This window comes from Oncorhynchus mykiss, chromosome 8 (assembly GCF_013265735.2).
Source record: "Oncorhynchus mykiss isolate Arlee chromosome 8, USDA_OmykA_1.1, whole genome shotgun sequence".
Lineage (NCBI taxonomy): Eukaryota > Metazoa > Chordata > Actinopteri > Salmoniformes > Salmonidae > Oncorhynchus > Oncorhynchus mykiss.
Genome location: NC_048572.1, coordinates 18,310,402 through 18,330,878, shown reverse-complemented (window position 1 = coordinate 18,330,878; position 20,477 = coordinate 18,310,402). Strand labels below are relative to the sequence as shown.

The 20,477-nt window shown below is 41.7% G+C and overlaps 2 protein-coding genes across 2 annotated transcripts in view; both read right to left on the bottom strand.

The window, feature by feature from the left end:
* Positions 1 to 13,278: 13,278 nt before the first annotated feature.
* LOC118965599 (laminin subunit alpha-4-like) lies at positions 13,279 to 19,972 on the bottom strand. Its single transcript, XM_036986828.1, has 7 exons — positions 19,899 to 19,972; positions 17,734 to 18,181; positions 15,306 to 15,465; positions 14,573 to 14,703; positions 14,381 to 14,474; positions 13,852 to 13,971; positions 13,279 to 13,568 (listed from the first exon to the last, which is right to left on the bottom strand). The coding sequence occupies exons 1-7, from the start codon at positions 19,970 to 19,972 to the stop codon at positions 13,423 to 13,425; spliced, it is 1,173 nt and encodes a 390-aa protein (XP_036842723.1). The 3' UTR covers positions 13,279 to 13,422.
* Positions 19,815 to 20,477, bottom strand: part of LOC110529521 (laminin subunit alpha-4) — a 36,698-nt gene continuing 36,035 nt past the window's right edge. Inside the window, exon 41 of the transcript XR_002474400.2 lies at positions 19,815 to 20,068. The gene's annotated coding sequence lies outside the window, so the exon portion shown is untranslated. The remainder of the gene's footprint in view (positions 20,069 to 20,477) is intronic.

Genomic DNA, 20,477 nt, shown 5'->3' with positions numbered 1-20,477 from the left:
CTTTTAATAACTACAATTATTTTTAAGGATATGAATATGATATGAATACTCCCGCAAAGCAAGATCCCATAACCTGCAGCCCACCTGGTCACCACACTGTCCAACTGCAGAACACAGCTAACCCATGTTACATAAATATTAGCTAGCTGTTCCATTTTAAAGCAACGCTATATTGCTACCTTACTCAACATCAGACGTCAGCATGCCTGAGTGTACAAAACATTAGGAACATCTGCTCTTTCCTTAACATAGACTGACCTGGTGATCCCTTATTGATGTCACCTGTTAAATCCACTTCAATCAGTGTCGATTAGGGTTCATAATAAATTATTTATATGAACAGCATAGCGTGAAATGGAAAATAAAATGATATGCTATGTCTAAATCTTCTCTACGGCCTCTGCATGATAAATCAGCACTCAGGGTGGGGACAGACAGCCCAGCTCAGTACGGAAAGCAGTATTTGCCCAATTATATTTAAAAGTTCAAATCAAATTCGCTAGCCTACAGCATACTTGAAACTTTGTGGGCCGCATGTGCCGCACTAGAATCGCATGTTCTCTTCTGCTTTATCATGGGTTGAAAGATGTGCATAATTCCATTCCATGTAATACACTATATTACAATACAGGACAGTAATACAGTTCACACTAAAAAAATATTAGGCTACTGGAGCTAGTTTCATTTATCTACCCAAGATAGAATATAGTTAGCTTCCTCTATGGGCTTTATGTTTTTCTGTCATGTGTAATGTGCAGTAGCCTATATCATATATGAAATGGATAACAGAACAATCATTTGGGCTAATTAAAAATCCTTAATGCAGGGCTCATAAAGTGTATTTAATATATGGCTCATCAGCAGGGTTGGGTAGGTTACTTTCTAAATGTAATCTGTTACAGTTACAAGTTACCTGTCCAAAATGGTAATCAGTAACGTAACTTTTGGATTACACAAACTCAGTAACGTAATCTGATTTAATTCTGTTACTTTTAGATGACTTTCCCCTTAAGAGGCATTAGAAGAAGGCAATGTCATGGATCCCTCTGGAACTTTTTTTTACGCACACCTGGCCCCTATTCCCAGTGATTAGTAATTGTATAAGTCTGCCCTTGGTTTACCAGTGTCCTGTCGATTATTGTTACAATGTCCGTTGGTTCGTGTGAGTACCTGTGCTGTGTGTTTTGGCTTTCGTGCCATTGTGGATTGCGCAGATGATTACGGGTCTCATCCCGTGTGATAATCATTGTGCTCTTGTGTTATTTATTCGAGTTACACCTCACTCTTTTGTTTGGGTTTCTAACCTGTTTGTATAGTGTTTTTTTTGGTCTTTGTCCCCATGCCTTTACACGGCACGCCGTAATTTGGGTGTAATAAAAACACCTATTACGCATTCCTGCGTCTGTCTCCCGAATCATTCATTCCAGCGTGACAGACAAATGTATGTTACCAATTGAACAACATCTATTGCAGGATAAATCAATGTTAAAGTTTACATAGCTGGACATATACAGATGTTAAATTTTACCTTATGGCTTGGTTATGTATGCTTCTATCCCATCACTTTCTACTACATATATGATTATATCATTCCAATAAATGTTAGAACCCTTGATCTTCAAGAATAGGACTTGGAAATATGGAAGTATAGATTAGCCAAATTGTTTTACCTGAGCACGACTATGGACTTATTAGCCACCTCTACTCTGTTGTTTATGATTTTGTTGTCATGGAGCTGTCATGGAGTTGTCATTGAGTTGAAAAATAATTGCAGCGCTCATGGAATGGCATGTTTTGCCAAGAGTGTGCAAAATGTATTAAACCCTATTGTAGATGAAGAGGAGACAGGTTAATTACATTTTTTTAAGCCTTCAGACAAAGATTGTGTATGTGTGCCATTTAGAAGACAAAATATTTAAGTGCCTTTGAACAGAGTATGGTGGTCGGTGCCGTTTAAGTGTGTCAAGAACTGAAAAGCTTCTGGGTCAACATGGCACCCCACAGCACCCCTGTGGAACACTTTTGACACCTCCTAGAGTCCATGTCCCGATGAATTGAGACTGTTATGAGAGGACGGTGTTCCTAATGTTTTGTACACTCAGTGTATATAAACACTGGATTGTTGCTATGTATTGGCCCTTGAGAAGCTTGGAAACCACCTGTTGGCCATATTGTCATTCCCTAGTAGGAGCAGTCCTCCATATGAATGAATGGAATTGTACAGTACTTCAATTAAATGTTTGAAGGACAAAATGACATGTATTTAAGTATTTTTGTTGTTGTAGTGAGAACAGTAACATTAGTAATCTCAAACAATGATACTTTAAGGAATTCATTTTGTTTTTGTTTAGAGCACCTAATAAAATTTACAAGTATGCAGTAAGGTGTTTGTAATAGAATAAACTTGCCAAAAACGAATGGAGACATTAACTTGTTATGGCTGGGGGCAGTATTGAGTTGCTTGGATGAATAAGGTGCCCAGAGTAAACTGCCTGCTACTCAGGCCCAGTTGCTAATATATTTGGATAGAAAACTCTGAAGTTTCTAAAACTGTTTGAATGATGTCTGTGAGTATAACAGAACTCATATGGCAGGCAAAAACCTGTGGAAAAAAATCAAACCAGGAAGTAGGAAATAAATGAAGATTTATGATAAAAACATCCTAAAGATTGATTCTATACATCGTTTGACATGTTTCTACGAACTGTAATATAACTTTTTTGACTTTTCGTCTGAACTAAGCGATCGCGCATTGAGCATTTGGATTACTGGGCTAAACGCCCGAACAAAAAGGAGGTATTTGGACATAAAGTACATCATTTATCGAACAAATCAAACATTTATTGTGGAACTGGGATTCCTGGGAGTGCATTCTGATGAAGATCATCAAAGGTAAGTTAATATTTATTATGCTATTTCTGACTTCTGTTGACTCCAACATGGCGGATATCTGTATGGCTTGATTTGTTGTCTGAGCGCCGTACTCAGATTATTGCATGGTTTGCTTTTTCCATAACGTTTTTTTAAAATCTGACACTGAGGTTGCATTAAGGAGAAGTGTATCTACAGTGCCTTGCGAAAGTATTCGGCCCCCTTGAACTTTGCGACCTTTTGCCACATTTCAGGCTTCAAACATAAAGATATAAAACTGTATTTTTTTGTGAAGAATCAACAACAAGTGGGACACAATCATGAAGTGGAACGACATTTATTGGATATTTCAAACTTTTTTAACAAATCAAAAACTGAAAAATTGGGCGTGCAAAATTATTCAGCCCCTTTACTTTCAGTGCAGCAAACTCTCTCCAGAAGTTCAGTGAGGATCTCTGAATGATCCAATGTTGACCTAAATGACTAATGATGATAAATACAATCCACCTGTGTGTAATCAAGTCTCCGTATAAATGCACCTGCACTGTGATAGTCTCAGAGGTCCGTTAAAAGCGCAGAGAGCATCATGAAGAACAAGGAACACACCAGGCAGGTCCGAGATACTGTTGTGAAGAAGTTTAAAGCCGGATTTGGATACAAAAAGATTTCCCAAGCTTTAAACATCCCAAGGAGCACTGTGCAAGCGATAATATTGAAATGGAAGGAGTATCAGACCACTGCAAATCTACCAAGACCTGGCCGTCCCTCTAAACTTTCAGCTCATACAAGGAGAAGACTGATCAGAGATGCAGCCAAGAGGCCCATGATCACTCTGGATGAACTGCAGAGATCTACAGCTGAGGTGGGAGACTCTGTCCATAGGACAACAATCAGTCGTATATTGCACAAATCTGGCCTTTATGGAAGAGTGGCAAGAAGAAAGACATTTCTTAAAGATATCCATAAAAAGTGTTGTTTAAAGTTTGCCACAAGCCACCTGGGAGACACACCGAACATGTGGATGAAGGTGCTCTGGTCAGATGAAACCAAAATTGAACTTTTTGGCGACAATGCAAAACGTTATGTTTGGCGTAAAAGCAACACAGCTGAACACACCATCCCCACTGTCAAACATGGTGGTTGCAGCATCATGGTTTGGGCCTGCTTTTCTTCAGCAGGGACAGGGAAGATGGTTAAAATTGATGGGAAGATGGATGGAGCCAAATACAGGACCATTCTGCAAGAAAACCTGATGGAGTCTGCAAAAGATCTGAGACTGGGACGGAGATTTGTCTTCCAACAAGACAATGATCCAAAACATAAAGCAACATCTACAATGGAATGGTTCAAAAATAAACATATCCAGGTGTTAGAATGGCCAAGTCAAAGTCCAGACCTGAATCCAATAGAGAATCTGTGGAAAGAACTGAAAACTGCTGTTCACAAATGTTCTCCATCCAACCTCACTGAGCTCGAGCTGTTTTGCAAGGAGGAATGGGAAAAAATGTCAGTCTCTCGATGTGCAAAACTGATAGAGACATACCCCAAGCGACTTACAGCTGTAATCGCAGCAAAAGGTGGCGCTACAAAGTATTAACGTAAGGGGGCTGAATAATTTTGCACGCCCAATTTGTCAGTTTTTGATTTGTTAAAAAAGTTAGAAATATCCAATAAATGTTGTTCCACTTCATGATTGTGTCCCACTTGTTGTTGATTCTTCACAAAAAAATACAGTTTTATATCTTTATGTTTGAAGCCTGAAATGTGGCAAAAGGTCGCAAAGTTCAAGGGGGCCGAATACTTTCGCAAGGCACTGTATAATTCCATGCATGATAGTTGTATCTTTTATCAATGTTTATTATGAGTATTTCTGGAAATTGATGTGGCTCTCTGCAAAATCACCGGATGTTTTAGAACTACTAAACATAACGCGCCAATGTAAACTCAGGTTTTTGTATATAAATATGAACTTTATCGAACAAAACATACATGTATTGTGTAACATAAAGTCCTATGAGTGTCATCTGATGAAGATCATCAAAGGTTAGTGATTAATTTTATTTCTATCTGATTTTTATGACTCCTCTCTTTGGCTGGAAAATGGCTGTGTGTGTTTTTGTGACTAGGCTCGCTGTAAAGCCTCTTTGAAAACGGACACTGTGGTGGGATTAAAAACAAGATTATCTTTAAAATGGCGTTAAATACTTCTATGTTTGAGGAATTTTAATTATGAGATTTCTGTTGTTTTGAATTTGGTGCCCTGCTCTTTCACTGGCTGTTGTCATATCGATCCCATTAGCGGGATTCAAGCCATAACAAATAACATTTCTATAGCTTCCAAAATATTTTTTACACTGTTGGGGGAGTGACAAGATGGAGGCACGATGGCTTCAACACAGCACCCCCTTTGCAAGGTGTTGCAGCCATAGACATTAAAACAGTTAGAGCAGGTAGAGCAAACAGATATAAGAAAGTATCAAGCTCACATTGTACACCAACGGATTGTCATTTCTTCATAGAGTATCAGACAATAACTTCTTGGAACATTATAATTTACAGAACTTCATATATCAAACTTTCAGACCAATGTACAAGGGAGTTTGAGAATTTGAGCACAGAGTTTCTAAACCCAAAGGCGCAACATTGTCTACTTGGTCAGCGATGCAGACCAAGTAGACAGGGCAGGGGTCTGTGGTTTGAGAAATCAATAAGAGAAGTGAAAAATTATTCTTCAGTTGTTCATTTTCTCAAAATCTGAAGGCACAACTTATTCTGAATGAAAATTTAATGCAACATGTAAAGTATTGAGTTAAAGCATTGTACGGGACTTGACTTACCCCTAACCAATAGAACTATAAAAGCTTAGAAGATTTCCTGCACCTTGGTAATGGATTGTGAAATAAGCCCAAACCCTGTTCAAAAGAACCAATGAATGTTGAACATTTCTTCAGGATCGTTGGGTCTCCCCCCACGGGACGGTTGAGCTAACGTGGGCTAGTGTGATTAGCATGAGTTTGTAAGTAACAAGAACATTTCCCAGGACATAGACATATCTGATATTGACAGAAAGCTTAAATTATTCTTAATCTAACTGCACTGTCCAATTTACAGTAGCTATTACAGTGAAAGAATACCATGCAATTGTTTGAGGAACTTGAACTAGAAAAGTTATTAATATACCAATTAGGCACATTTGGGCAGTCTTGAAACAAAATGTTGAACAGAAATGCAAAATGATTCATTGGATCAGTCTAAAACATTACACATACACTGCTACCATCTAGTGGCCAAAATCTAAGTTGCGCCTGGACTGGAATAGTACATTACGGCCTTTCTCTTGTATTTCAAAGATGATGGCACAAAAAAATACAAAAAAACTGTGTTTTTTCCTTTATATTTTCTTTTACCAGATCTAATGTGTTATATTCTCTTACATTAATTTCATGTTAACACAAACTTCAAAGTGGTTTCTTTCAAATGTTATGAAGAATATGGATATCTTTGCTTCAATGCCTGAGCTACAGGCAGTTAGATTTGGGTTTGTCATTTTAGGCGAAAATTGAAGAAAAGGGGTGGATCCTTAATTAATAAGAAGTTTTAACTAAACTTAAAAGGCTACAATTTATTGTACTCCCGATGGAGTTGTTGTTGATATCTCAAATGATGACATTATAAAGCAATTTGTAAGTAGGCAAAATGGAGACTGCGTCTGTTTCACTGTTGTCTCAGGTGCCAGACTTATTATGGACAGAGAGTGACATCTGCTGGGCACTAAGACAATGCAACCCAGTTACAGTTTTTCTCAGTCGCTTTGGTGCATTTTTTCACATCATCCCTAACATGTGCAAAATAATAAGTGCATTTCTCAGAACAATTTGTACAAACTGCAATATACAATAGATATGTTTCTAAAGCTAGTCAGTCACTAAAAATCCTTAGTACATCTCTCAAAAGTAAATATTCATGCCAATGATCATGTCAGTGTCATCAGAATGATAAGTCATTGAGTCATTGTTCATGAACAAGGTCGTCAAAATGTTTAGGCATGTTGTCAATGTAACTGTACTTTGACAGTATTACCTGATGTAAACTTAGGCTACAGTTTGGATGACAGTTACTGTATTGAAAATGCACAAGGCTATGGCATATATCAATTTCAACAGTACTATTTACATATGCGTATTACGTATGTGGGTTATTGATTGAAAGAGACTGGACAACCCAAGGGGCACAAAGGGAAAAAAACAAAATTAGAAAGAAACACAGGAACCCACCCCTAAGGCACAACTTTGCCCGCAGCACTGTTGTGCTGTCTCTACACATCCAGACGTTCCTGTCTGTCGGCCCACATATTCTCATCCACATCACACCGGATATTTTCCCTTCCAATGCAACGTGGAAAGAATCTTTTGGAATGCCTTATCCATCATCTGCAGGCGTCTACTGTGATGTCCTCACATGCTGCATCCATTGCAGCCAGCAGGGTCATCTGTGTGTGTGGCTGACGATCGTACACCTTCCACCTCCATGCTGAAAATAACTCCTCAATTGGGTTAAGGAATGGTGAATAAGGTGGGAGGAATTCTATGAGCATCCTCGGGTGGGTCACAAACCATTGCCTTATGATGTTTGATCGATGGAAACTCACATTATCACAAATGACCACATACTTTGGCAAATCCTCTCTAAACAGACCCCTCTCATCATCAGGGATGAGAGCCCTGTAGAGAGTCTCTAAAAAGTTGAGTAGATGCTGGGTGTTGTATGGCCCTATAAGGGGGATATGGGTTAGGACACCATGCTCCGAAATAGCAGCACACATGGTGATATTTCCTCCCCGTTGGCCTGGCAAATCCACAGTAGCTCTGTGACCGATGATATTCCGACCCCACCTTCTGCATTTGGTCAGGTTGAAGCCAGCCTCATCCACGTATACAAAGTTGTGAGAGGGTTCACTTGATTCCAACTCCATTATACGCTATATCCCAGAACACACGGTTGAATTTGTTTTGGTAAGGAAGAGTGACATAAAATGTACATATATTGCATGTTCCTTCCACAGCAATGGAAATATGTGCAGTTTATGCTTACTTTACTATGTATCACTATAAAATGTTGCTGTAAAGTAGTTACATAGATATATGTTTTACCTGTACATACTGGTACCGTAGCTCCTTAACTCTGTCCTCATTCCTTTGGAATGGTACACGGTACAGCTGTTTCATACTCATCTGGTTTCTATGCAGCACCCTGTCGATGGTTGAGATGTTAACCGTATGGATGTTTTCAAAGACATCGTCGTCACACCCTGATCTGTTTCACCTGTCTTTGTGCTTGTCTCCACCCCCCACCAGGTGTCTCCCATCTCCCTCATTATCCCCTGTGTATTTATACCTGCGTTCTCTGTTTGTCTGTTGCCAGTTCGTTTTATCCATCAAGCCTACCAGTGGTTTTCCCCTGGCTCCTGTCCTTTTCTATAATTCCTGTTTTCTAGTTTTCCCGGTTTTGACCATTCTGCCTGCCCTGACCCTGAGCCAGCTTGCCGTTCTGTACCTTGTCATACCGCCCTGGATTATTTACCTCTGCCTGCCCTGACCCTGAGACTGCCTGCTGTTCTGTACCTTTAGACTCTGATCTGGATTACTGACCTGTCTGCCTTTGACCTCTCGTTTTGCCTGCCCCTGTTCTAGTAATAACTTTTGTTACTTCGACACTGTCTGCATCTGGGTCTTCCCTAAACCGTGATAGTACGAATTGGCCATGACCGACCCAGCAAACACAGACCAGCTCCACAATGCCATCTCCCTGCAAGGAGCCACCATTGGACGACACAAGGAGTTACTGCAATTTCTTATGGAGGCACCATACCCTGTCAGAATGCCATGACCAGGCGTCCGAGACTTTTCTGGAGCAATTCCGTGGATTCCCCACTGGGCAGCGGGTCACACCTATAATCTCCCAGCCTATCCCAGTGTCCTGAGAAGTCCGCTTACCTCCTCCGGAGCGCAATGCTGGAGATTCTGGAACCTGCCAGGCATTTATCTCCCAGTGCTTCCTCATTTTCAAGCTGCAGCCTTCTTCATTCCCCTTGGACCCAACGAGGATAGCGTACATCATAACGCTGATGTCCGAGAGGGCACTTGCCTGGGCTACGGCGGTGTGGGAGCAATAGTCCGCCGCCTGCCTCAGTCTAGAGGAGTTTGTGGCGGATTCTCCATTGTCCGGGAGAGAGGCTCCCACTGCTTCAGCTACGTCAAGACTCCCGTAGTGTGGCAGACTACGCAATGGATTTTCGTACGTTGGCGGCTGAGAGTGCCTGGAATCCGGAAGCAGTGTTCGACATTTTCCTTCACAGATTATCGGAGGTGGTCAAAGATGAGCATGCAGCCCGGGAGCTGTCGATGGATCTTGACTCCCTCATAGCCTTGACCATCCGGATTGATGAGCGGATTCGAGAACATAGTAGAGACAATCTGTGCCCTGTCACCCTCGTTCGTCCTCGATTCCTACCTCGCCTCCAAAAAATCGTGAGCAACCCCCAAAGTCTACATGTTCGAGTGAACCCAACGACACCCGGGTTCTTTGAGGAATCACAGAGGGCTGTCGACTCGACTCTTTCAGATTCCAGGCACCTGGGCAGGGCTAGATTGAGACCGACTGACCGCTTAAGCCGACTCCACACCCAGAGCTTTCTATATTATGGAGGGACGGGACATTTCATAGCTACCTGCCCATCAAAAAACCAGGCTCATCAAGAAGGGGCGAGTACTCTGATGGGCCTTATCTTTTTTGGGATAGGTGGCAGCATTTTCACTTTTGGATGAATAGCGTGCCCAAACTGATCTGCCTCCTACTCTGTCCCAGATGCTAATATATGCATATTATTATTAGTATTGGATAGAAAACACTCTCAAGTTTCTAAAACTGAATGATGTCTGTGAGTATAACAGACCTCATATGGCAGACAAACAGGAAGTGAGAAATCGATTTTCAAAACAGTGCTTATTCAAATCCCTGATAGTTATGGATATGCTTGTACTTCCGAGGGCTTCCACTAGATGTCACCGTCTTTAGATCCTAGTTTTAGGATTCTACTATAAAGGAGGGGCTTATAGGAGCTCTTTTAGTGAGTGGTCTGGCAGAGAGCCTCCGTCTCATGACGCGCGGTCATGAGAGAGTATGCTCTGTTCCAATGCTTTTCTTCAGACAAAGGAATTCTCCGGTTGGAACACTATTGAAGATTTAAGTTAAAAACATCCTAAAGATTGATTCTATACATCGTTTGACTTTTTTCTACGACCTGTAACGGAACCTTTTGAGGTTGTCTGTAGGAAGTGCTCGCTCCTCATGAAGATGGATTACTGGGCTGAACACGCTAACAACAAGTGGCTAAATGATGGGCTTTATGGAACTTTATGGAACAAATTAGTCATTCATTGTCGATCTGGGATTCCTGGGAGTGCCTTCTGATGAAGATCATCAAAAGTAAGTGAATATTTATAGTGTTTTTTCTAACTAATGTTGACACCAAAATGGGGGCTATTTCTTTGGCTGAATTGGGTACTGAGCGCCGTACTCAGATTATGCTTTTTAAAAAAAAAATCTGACACAGCGGTTGCATAGAGGATAAGTCTATCTTTAATTCTGTGAATAACACTTGTATCTTTTGTCAATGTTTATTATGAGTATTTCTGCAAAATCATTGGATGTTTTGGAATCAAAACATTACTGCACGTAACACGCAAAAACTGAGATTTTTGGATATAAATATGTACATTATCGAACAAAACATACATGTATTGTGTAACATGATGTCCTATGAGTGTCATCTGATGAAGATCATCAAAGGTTAGTGATTCATTTTATCTACAGTGGGGAGAACAAGTATTTGATACACTGCCGATTTTGCAGGTTTTCCCACTTATAAAGCATGTAGAGGTCTGTATTTTTTTTTTATCATAGGTACACTTCAACTGTGAGAGACGGAATCTAAAACAAAAATCCAGAAAATCACACTGTATGATTTTTAAGTACTGGACGCCGTGCCTGGACTGGACATTGGCGCAGAGGAAGACTCTGGCCTTGGAGCTGGACTGGACGCCGTGCATGGACTAGGCCCCGGTGAAGAAGAAGGCTCCGGCCATGTAGCAGGAATGGACGCCTTGCCGGGAAGTTCCGGACCGCTGACCCTCAGTTCGACATCTCTTTATTAGAAGAGAACCGAACAATAAAACAATAAAGAATACACGACACGTGAAGCTCATGCAGTGCTCACAGGCAACTACACAGAAACAAGATCCCACAAAACACAGTGGGGAAATGGATGCCTAAATATGATCCCCAATCAGAGACAACGATAAACAGCTGCCTCTGATTGGGAACCATACCAGGCCAACATAGAAAAAAACAACCTAGATTACCCACCCTAGTCACACCCTGACCTAACCAACATAGAGAATATAAAGGCTCTCTATGGTCAGGGCGTGACAGTAAGATGTTACCTCTCTCTCTCTTTCTCTTGCTGTGTCAGTTTATGGAAAATGTTGAATGAAAAGGCTATAATATTATTGTATTAGCTGCATGTATATTTTATGACCACATCTGTAAATCAGACGAGTGTCTTTCATGTGGGAGGGGAATAAATTAATAACAGCAAGGATTTTAGAAAATCCATTTTATTCAGCAGAACAAATGTAGAAAAACAACAAGGTGACAAAGCAATGAAGACTATTTTGTTACATGCTGATATAGCCCCTTCTAGTGACTGCCATTTCCTTACCACCTATTTATTTATTTTTCTTCGTTTTTAGTCTACTGTCTGTGTTGTATCATGTTATGTATTGTCTGCCTGTTTTGTTTTGTTCTCCCAAATTTGAAAAATATATACACTACCGTTCAAATGTTTGGTGTCACTTAGAAATATTCTTGTTTTTGAAAGGAAACAATTAAAATAACATCAAATTGATCAGAAATACAGTGTAGACATTGTTAATGTTGTAAATGACTATTGTAGCTGGAAACAACAGATTTTGTTAATGGAATATCTACATAGGCGTATAGAGGCCCATTATTAGCAACCATCACTCCTGTGTTCCAATGGCAAGTTGTGTTAGCTAATCTAGGTTTATTATTTTAGAAGGCTAATTGATCATTAGAAAACCCTTTTGCAATTATGTTATCACAGCTGAAAACTGTTGTCCTGATTAAAGAAGCAATAAAACTGGCCTTCTTTAGACTAGTTGAGTATCTGGAGCATCAGCATTTGTGGGTTCGGTTACAGGCTCATAATGGCCAGAAACAAAGAACTTTCTTCTGAAACTCGTCGGTCAATTCTTGTTCTGAGAAATGAAGGATACTGTCACGACTTCCACCGAAGTCGGCTCCTCTCCATTACACACCTGGTTTTCATTCCATAATTACTGCATGTATTTAGTCCTCTGTTTCCCACCATGTCTTTGTGTGTAATGGTTTATTGTTATGTGGATTTTGTCAGGCGCTATACTTTTGCTATGTTCTGTGTTTTTGGCACGTTATTGTTCTTATGTGCTATAATTTTTGGACAGGAATTAAAGTGCGCCTGTTTATTACACTCTGCTCTCCTGCACCTGACTTTCTCCTCCCGTACACACCCCTGACAGCTATTCTATTCATTGGCCATTCTCAACGTCAACAATGAAGAGGCGACTCCAGGATGCTGGCCTTCTAGGCAGAGCTGCAAAAGATAAAGCCATATCTCAGACTGGCCAATAAAAAGAAAAGATTCAAAATGGGCAAAAGCCTTAATTTCTCAGAACAAGAATAGACTGACGAGTTTCAGAATGGTGATGGTTGCTGATAATGGGCCTCTGTACACCTATGTAGATATTTCATTAAAAAATCTGCCGTTTCCAGCTACAATAGTCATTTACAACATTAACAATGTCTACACTGTATTTCTGATCAATTTTATGTTATTTTAATGGACAAACAATGTGTTTTTCTTTCGAAAACCTAGGACATTTCTAAGTGACCCCAAACTTTTGAATGGTGGTGTATATATATTATTTGAAATAAAATTATACATTAAATGAATAAAAACATAGAAAAGACAAAGATGTGGCTACATTGAGATTACAAAATAGGGCAGTGGAAGCATTGTCTGGAACTGGAGTTGGTTGCACTTCTACAGTACATCACAGCTCTCGTAGACTAAACAAACCCGTCCCTTTGGAGTGGGAGTGTGATTTATGAGTACTGTCAATGTAGATTAAGAGAATGAAGATGCATTTGCAAGCCTTCTTCAGTTGGCTATAATATGAGCACTGGAAATGCACTGGTCCTTAATCACAACATGTTGCAGTCCTTCGAAGAAACACTGAGACTCTTTGATAAACAGTTTTTTCTCATGTGAAACTAGACTAATTCATAGGGAGGGTGGTTTACATTTCTGGGTCATTCTCTTACCAAAGAACAACAAATGTTGCGTTGGTGAACAAGGATAGATAGTTATGAAGCAGAATTTGGTCAGTCTTGTTGTTGGAGAGCTGGCCTGTATTGGTTATGACAGGCCCTTTAGGCAGCTGGACAGGAGCCCACACTGACGGCCCCGCTGACCAGGGCAGCTTTACTGAAGCTCACTTGGCTCTCATTCACAGTCAGCTTTCTCATACAGCCTGTGTAGTCCCTCCTAGTCGCAATGCCCTCTGGAAGAAGAGATTCTAGGACGATAGATAATAAATAACATTATAAACACATTCATTACTACTTACAGCTACTACTTAAAGACACAGCATAAAAAGTAATTGGATGAAATATGATGATTGATGATTTTTTTGTATAGCATTCTTTTTTTCTTAATTTCACCCCCCAGCAACCTATACAAAGTTGTTACAGTTTGGATGTGATTTGTGGATGGGTTCTCAGGAATTAGGTGTTATAAGTAGTGTTTAACCACTAGTATGAGAGTTGAGTAGTCTAGAGATGCATGTCCTTGCTACTGACCTGGAGCTCCACCAATGAACACAGGGGTCCTGGCACTCTTGGTGCTGGGGTTGAGTGGTCCCACCACGTGATTGACCTCTGAGTCCACATCCAGCTGGACAACATTGGCATCTCGAATCACTGTGAACCAGAGGAGGCAGGAAGGAACTGCACATATCAGTCACCGCACATAACATTAGGGCCGGATGATACCAGTATCGCGATACTCATTAGTATCATGGCAAGAAAACAAAACGTGAAGCGGATTTAACTTCTTTAGGAAAACAGCCCTAATGTTGGAAACAAATCATTATGTTGTCATCAGTCACATTCGTTTTTTTCCCAAGCTATATCACACAATATTTTATTTACAGCAGATTTTTTAAGGAACCAAATAGTAAAGTCTGCTTCATCTTTTCTTTTTTGACATGGAAAAAACATCGCAATACTGGTATCGTCATGGACCTACATAACATGGACCAATCAGTGTAAATAAATCATGGTCCCATCCTGTTTAAATCAGGGCAGTCAGTGAAGGGAAGCCTCTTACATGTGATCCTGTGCCAGCTCCCATCACACAGGCCTAGTCTAGGAGTGACCTGAGTGAAGAACTCACGAACTCCGTTGTTCACCAGCACAATCACCTGTGAGCATAGAACAACACTTGCATTGATGACAAGTCCAAGATCTAAAAATAGAAAATCAGCAAATGAATACAGATGACTTTGTATTAGTGGCTTACTGCTCCTTGATGGATGTACATGGTGAGGTACTCCCCGGCTGCTGTGTACACATGCAGTAGCACCCCTGATGCCACACGGGGGCGCACCTCTACCACCAGCTCAAACTTCAGCCCCAGGTTGAACGTGTCATCTGAATGAGACAGATGGAAAGAGAAGTTCAAGCAAAGTCTGCTTTACAACCCCCTCGTATTCTGAACCTCCCCTTTAACGTCTGTAACCTGGAATATTTCACTGCCCTTTGGCCCAATGAGGTATGTCCACGAGTGAAACTTAGCCGGCCACAGTAGGGTGTGAAATTGCTCTGTCCTCATTCAAACAGCTGCAGCTCGGCTCCCAAGAGTTTTGGGTCTGCAACTGTCCTCCGTGCCCTCGAATTTTCCACCAGGCCCAATTTTCACCACAGCTGCACTGGGGATATTGTATTCCTCTATCCTGACTACAGTTTCTCTGCTTCACTGTCTGTGTGGGGATTGGTGAGCGGCCCAAAGGTTTTGTCTGCTTTCCAGAGGAAATATAAAATGGCGTGTGATATAATTGACTCATTGTTTCCAAACAGTTCCAGACCCTGCCAAAACTATTAGTGTACAACGATACGATGTCCTGAAGATTGCAGCAAATCAATGTTTCACAAGCTTTTCCTTTGGTTTCATGCTTCAAATTAATCTGGAATGGTTCAACCACAGTATGAAGCCAGAAGGGCTTTGAGAGGAATAATATGTGTTTGTGTATTACCCAAAACAACATATCCACCCTCTTCGGAGAAGTATGTCCCCGGCTCGGAGAGTCCCTCGAAACACGGCGTCACCCCAAAGGTCTGGAACATGGAGGACATCCATTGGCCATTCAGCTGGAGGTTCTTCACACAGCCAGTGAAGCTGTATGCAGAGTTTCTCTATAGGAGACAAATACAGCACATGGAAGCGGAAATGAGTAGTACTAGACTGGTCCTATCATGGTAGTAGAGTAGAGTGGTAATGTCTGGAAAATATGTTCCACTAACAAATACGGTCTTGCAGAGAGGGACGTTGGTGGTTTCCTGTTCTCTGTGGGAACCGTATCATCTGAAGACAGCAGTCTGAAGTGAAAAGTTTTTCTCAGTCGCTTTGGTGCATTTTTTCACATCATCCCTAACATGTGCAAAATAATAAGTGCATTTCTCAGAACAATTTGTACAAACTGCAATATACAATAGATATGTTTCTAAAGCTAGTCAGTCACTAAAAATCCTTAGTACATCTCTCAAAAGTAAATATTCATGCCAATGATCATGTCAGTGTCATCAGAATGATAAGTCATTGAGTCATTGTTCATGAACAAGGTCGTCAAAATGTTTAGGCATGTTGTCAATGTAACTGTACTTTGACAGTATTACCTGATGTAAACTTAGGCTACAGTTTGGATGACAGTTACTGTATTGAAAATGCACAAGGCTATGGCATATATCAATTTCAACAGTACTATTTACATATGCGTATTAAGTATGTGGGTTATTGATTGAAAGAGACTGGACAACCCAAGGGGCACAAAGGGAAAAAAACAAAATTAGAAAGAAACACAGGAACCCACCCCTAAGGCACAACTTTGCCCGCAGCACTGTTGTGCTGTCTCTACACATCCAGACGTTCCTGTCTGTCGGCCCACATATTCTCATCCACATCACACCGGATATTTTCCCTTCCAATGCAACGTGGAAAGAATCTTTTGGAATGCCTTATCCATCATCTGCAGGCGTCTACTGTGATGTCCTCACATGCTGCATCCATTGCAGCCAGCAGGGTCATCTGTGTGTGTGGCTGACGATCGTACACCTTCCACCTCCATGCTGAAAATAACTCCTCAATTGGGTTAAGGAATGGTGAATAAGGTGGGAGGAATTCTATGAGCATCCTCGGGTGGGTCACAAACCATTGCCTTATGATGTTTGATCGATGGAAACTCACATTATCACAAATGACCACATACTTTGGCAAATCCTCTCTAAACAGACCCCTCTCATCATCAGGGATGAGAGCCCTGTAGAGAGTCTCTAAAAAGTTGAGTAGATGCTGGGTGTTGTATGGCCCTATAAGGGGGATATGGGTTAGGACACCATGCTCCGAAATAGCAGCACACATGGTGATATTTCCTCCCCGTTGGCCTGGCAAATCCACAGTAGCTCTGTGACCGATGATATTCCGACCCCACCTTCTGCATTTGGTCAGGTTGAAGCCAGCCTCATCCACGTATACAAAGTTGTGAGAGGGTTCACTTGATTCCAACTCCATTATACGCTATATCCCAGAACACACGGTTGAATTTGTTTTGGTAAGGAAGAGTGACATAAAATGTACATATATTGCATGTTCCTTCCACAGCAATGGAAATGTGTGCAGTTTATGCTTACTTTACTATGTATCACTATAAAATGTTGCTGTAAAGTAGTTACATAGATATATGTTTTACCTGTACATACTGGTACCGTAGCTCCTTAACTCTGTCCTCATTCCTTTGGAATGGTACACGGTACAGCTGTTTCATACTCATCTGGTTTCTATGCAGCACCCTGTCGATGGTTGAGATGTTAACCGTATGGATGTTTTCAAAGACATCGTCGTCACACCCTGATCTGTTTCACCTGTCTTTGTGCTTGTCTCCACCCCCCACCAGGTGTCTCCCATCTCCCTCATTATCCCCTGTGTATTTATACCTGCGTTCTCTGTTTGTCTGTTGCCAGTTCGTTTTATCCATCAAGCCTACCAGTGGTTTTCCCCTGGCTCCTGTCCTTTTCTATAATTCCTGTTTTCTAGTTTTCCCGGTTTTGACCATTCTGCCTGCCCTGACCCTGAGCCAGCTTGCCGTTCTGTACCTTGTCATACCGCCCTGGATTATTTACCTCTGCCTGCCCTGACCCTGAGACTGCCTGCTGTTCTGTACCTTTAGACTCTGATCTGGATTACTGACCTGTCTGCCATTGACCTCTCGTTTTGCCTGCCCCTGTTCTAGTAATAACTTTTGTTACTTCGACACTGTCTGCATCTGGGTCTTCCCTAAACCGTGATAGTACGAATTGGCCATGACCGACCCAGCAAACACAGACCAGCTCCACAATGCCATCTCCCTGCAAGGAGCCACCATTGGACGACACAAGGAGTTACTGCAATTTCTTATGGAGGCACCATACCCTGTCAGAATGCCATGACCAGGCGTCCGAGACTTTTCTGGAGCAATTCCGTGGATTCCCCACTGGGCAGCGGGTCACACCTATAATCTCCCAGCCTATCCCAGTGTCCTGAGAAGTCCGCTTACCTCCTCCGGAGCGCAATGCTGGAGATTCTGGAACCTGCCAGGCATTTATCTCCCAGTGCTTCCTCATTTTCAAGCTGCAGCCTTCTTCATTCCCCTTGGACCCAACGAGGATAGCGTACATCATAACGCTGATGTCCGAGAGGGCACTTGCCTGGGCTACGGCGGTGTGGGAGCAATAGTCCGCCGCCTGCCTCAGTCTAGAGGAGTTTGTGGCGGATTCTCCATTGTCCGGGAGAGAGGCTCCCACTGCTTCAGCTACGTCAAGACTCCCGTAGTGTGGCAGACTACGCAATGGATTTTCGTACGTTGGCGGCTGAGAGTGCCTGGAATCCGGAAGCAGTGTTCGACATTTTCCTTCACAGATTATCGGAGGTGGTCAAAGATGAGCATGCAGCCCGGGAGCTGTCGATGGATCTTGACTCCCTCATAGCCTTGACCATCCGGATTGATGAGCGGATTCGAGAACATAGTAGAGACAATCTGTGCCCTGTCACCCTCGTTCGTCCTCGATTCCTACCTCGCCTCCAAAAAATCGTGAGCAACCCCCAAAGTCTACATGTTCGAGTGAACCCAACGACACCCGGGTTCTTTGAGGAATCACAGAGGGCTGTCGACTCGACTCTTTCAGATTCCAGGCACCTGGGCAGGGCTAGATTGAGACCGACTGACCGCTTAAGCCGACTCCACACCCAGAGCTTTCTATATTATGGAGGGACGGGACATTTCATAGCTACCTGCCCATCAAAAAACCAGGCTCATCAAGAAGGGGCGAGTACTCTGATGGGCCTTATCTTTTTTGGGATAGGTGGCAGCATTTTCACTTTTGGATGAATAGCGTGCCCAAACTGATCTGCCTCCTACTCTGTCCCAGATGCTAATATATGCATATTATTATTAGTATTGGATAGAAAACACTCTCAAGTTTCTAAAACTGAATGATGTCTGTGAGTATAACAGACCTCATATGGCAGACAAACAGGAAGTGAGAAATCGATTTTCAAAACAGTGCTTATTCAAATCCCTGATAGTTATGGATATGCTTGTACTTCCGAGGGCTTCCACTAGATGTCACCGTCTTTAGATCCTAGTTTTAGGATTCTACTATAAAGGAGGGGCTTATAGGAGCTCTTTTAGTGAGTGGTCTGGCAGAGAGCCTCCGTCTCATGACGCGCGGTCATGAGAGAGTATGCTCTGTTCCAATGCTTTTCTTCAGACAAAGGAATTCTCCGGTTGGAACACTATTGAAGATTTAAGTTAAAAACATCCTAAAGATTGATTCTATACATCGTTTGACTTTTTTCTACGACCTGTAACGGAACCTTTTGAGGTTGTCTGTAGGAAGTGCTCGCTCCTCATGAAGATGGATTACTGGGCTGAACACGCTAACAACAAGTGGCTAAATGATGGGCTTTATGGAACTTTATGGAACAAATTAGTCATTCATTGTCGATCTGGGATTCCTGGGAGTGCCTTCTGATGAAGATCATCAAAAGTAAGTGAATATTTATAGTGTTTTTTCTAACTAATGTTGACACCAAAATGGGGGCTATTTCTTTGGCTGAATTGGGTACTGAGCGCCGTACTCAGATTATGCTTTTTAAAAAAAAAATCTGACACAGCGGTTGCATAGAGGATAAGTCTATCTTTAATTCTGTGAATAACACTTGTATCTTTTGTCAATGTTTATTATGAGTATTTCTGCAAAATCATTGGATGTTTTGGAATCAAAACATTACTGCACGTAACACGCAAAAACTGAGATTTTTGGATATAAATATGTACATTATCGAACAAAACATACATGTATTGTGTAACATGATGTCCTATGAGTGTCATCTGATGAAGATCATCAAAGGTTAGTGATTCATTTTATCTACAGTGGGGAGAACAAGTATTTGATACACTGCCGATTTTGCAGGTTTTCCCACTTATAAAGCATGTAGAGGTCTGTATTTTTTTTTATCATAGGTACACTTCAACTGTGAGAGACGGAATCTAAAACAAAAATCCAGAAAATCACACTGTATGATTTTTAAGTACTGGACGCCGTGCCTGGACTGGACATTGGCGCAGAGGAAGACTCTGGCCTTGGAGCTGGACTGGACGCCGTGCATGGACTAGGCCCCGGTGAAGAAGAAGGCTCCGGCCATGTAGCAGGAATGGACGCCTTGCCGGGAAGTTCCGGACCGCTGACCCTCAGTTCGACATCTCTTTATTAGAAGAGAACCGAACAATAAAACAATAAAGAATACACGACACGTGAAGCTCATGCAGTGCTCACAGGCAACTACACAGAAACAAGATCCCACAAAACACAGTGGGGAAATGGATGCCTAAATATGATCCCCAATCAGAGACAACGATAAACAGCTGCCTCTGATTGGGAACCATACCAGGCCAACATAGAAAAAAACAACCTAGATTACCCACCCTAGTCACACCCTGACCTAACCAACATAGAGAATATAAAGGCTCTCTATGGTCAGGGCGTGACAGTAAGATGTTACCTCTCTCTCTCTTTCTCTTGCTGTGTCAGTTTATGGAAAATGTTGAATGAAAAGGCTATAATATTATTGTATTAGCTGCATGTATATTTTATGACCACATCTGTAAATCAGA

What these genes read in the sequence shown, in the direction of transcription:
- LOC118965599 (XM_036986828.1), bottom strand. Translation starts at nt 19,972, where the DNA reads ATGCACGGCGTCCAGTCCAGCTCCAAGGCCAGAGTCTTCCTCTGCGCC. An exon ending in CAGTCCAGGCACGGCGTCCA is followed by an intron (nt 18,182 to 19,898) that starts GTACTTAAAAAT and finishes TCCGGATTCCAG; the next exon opens with GCACTCTCAGCCGCCAACGT. An exon ending in GGGTGGATATGTTGTTTTGG is followed by an intron (nt 14,704 to 15,305) that starts GTAATACACAAA and finishes TGTCTCATTCAG; the next exon opens with ATGACACGTTCAACCTGGGG.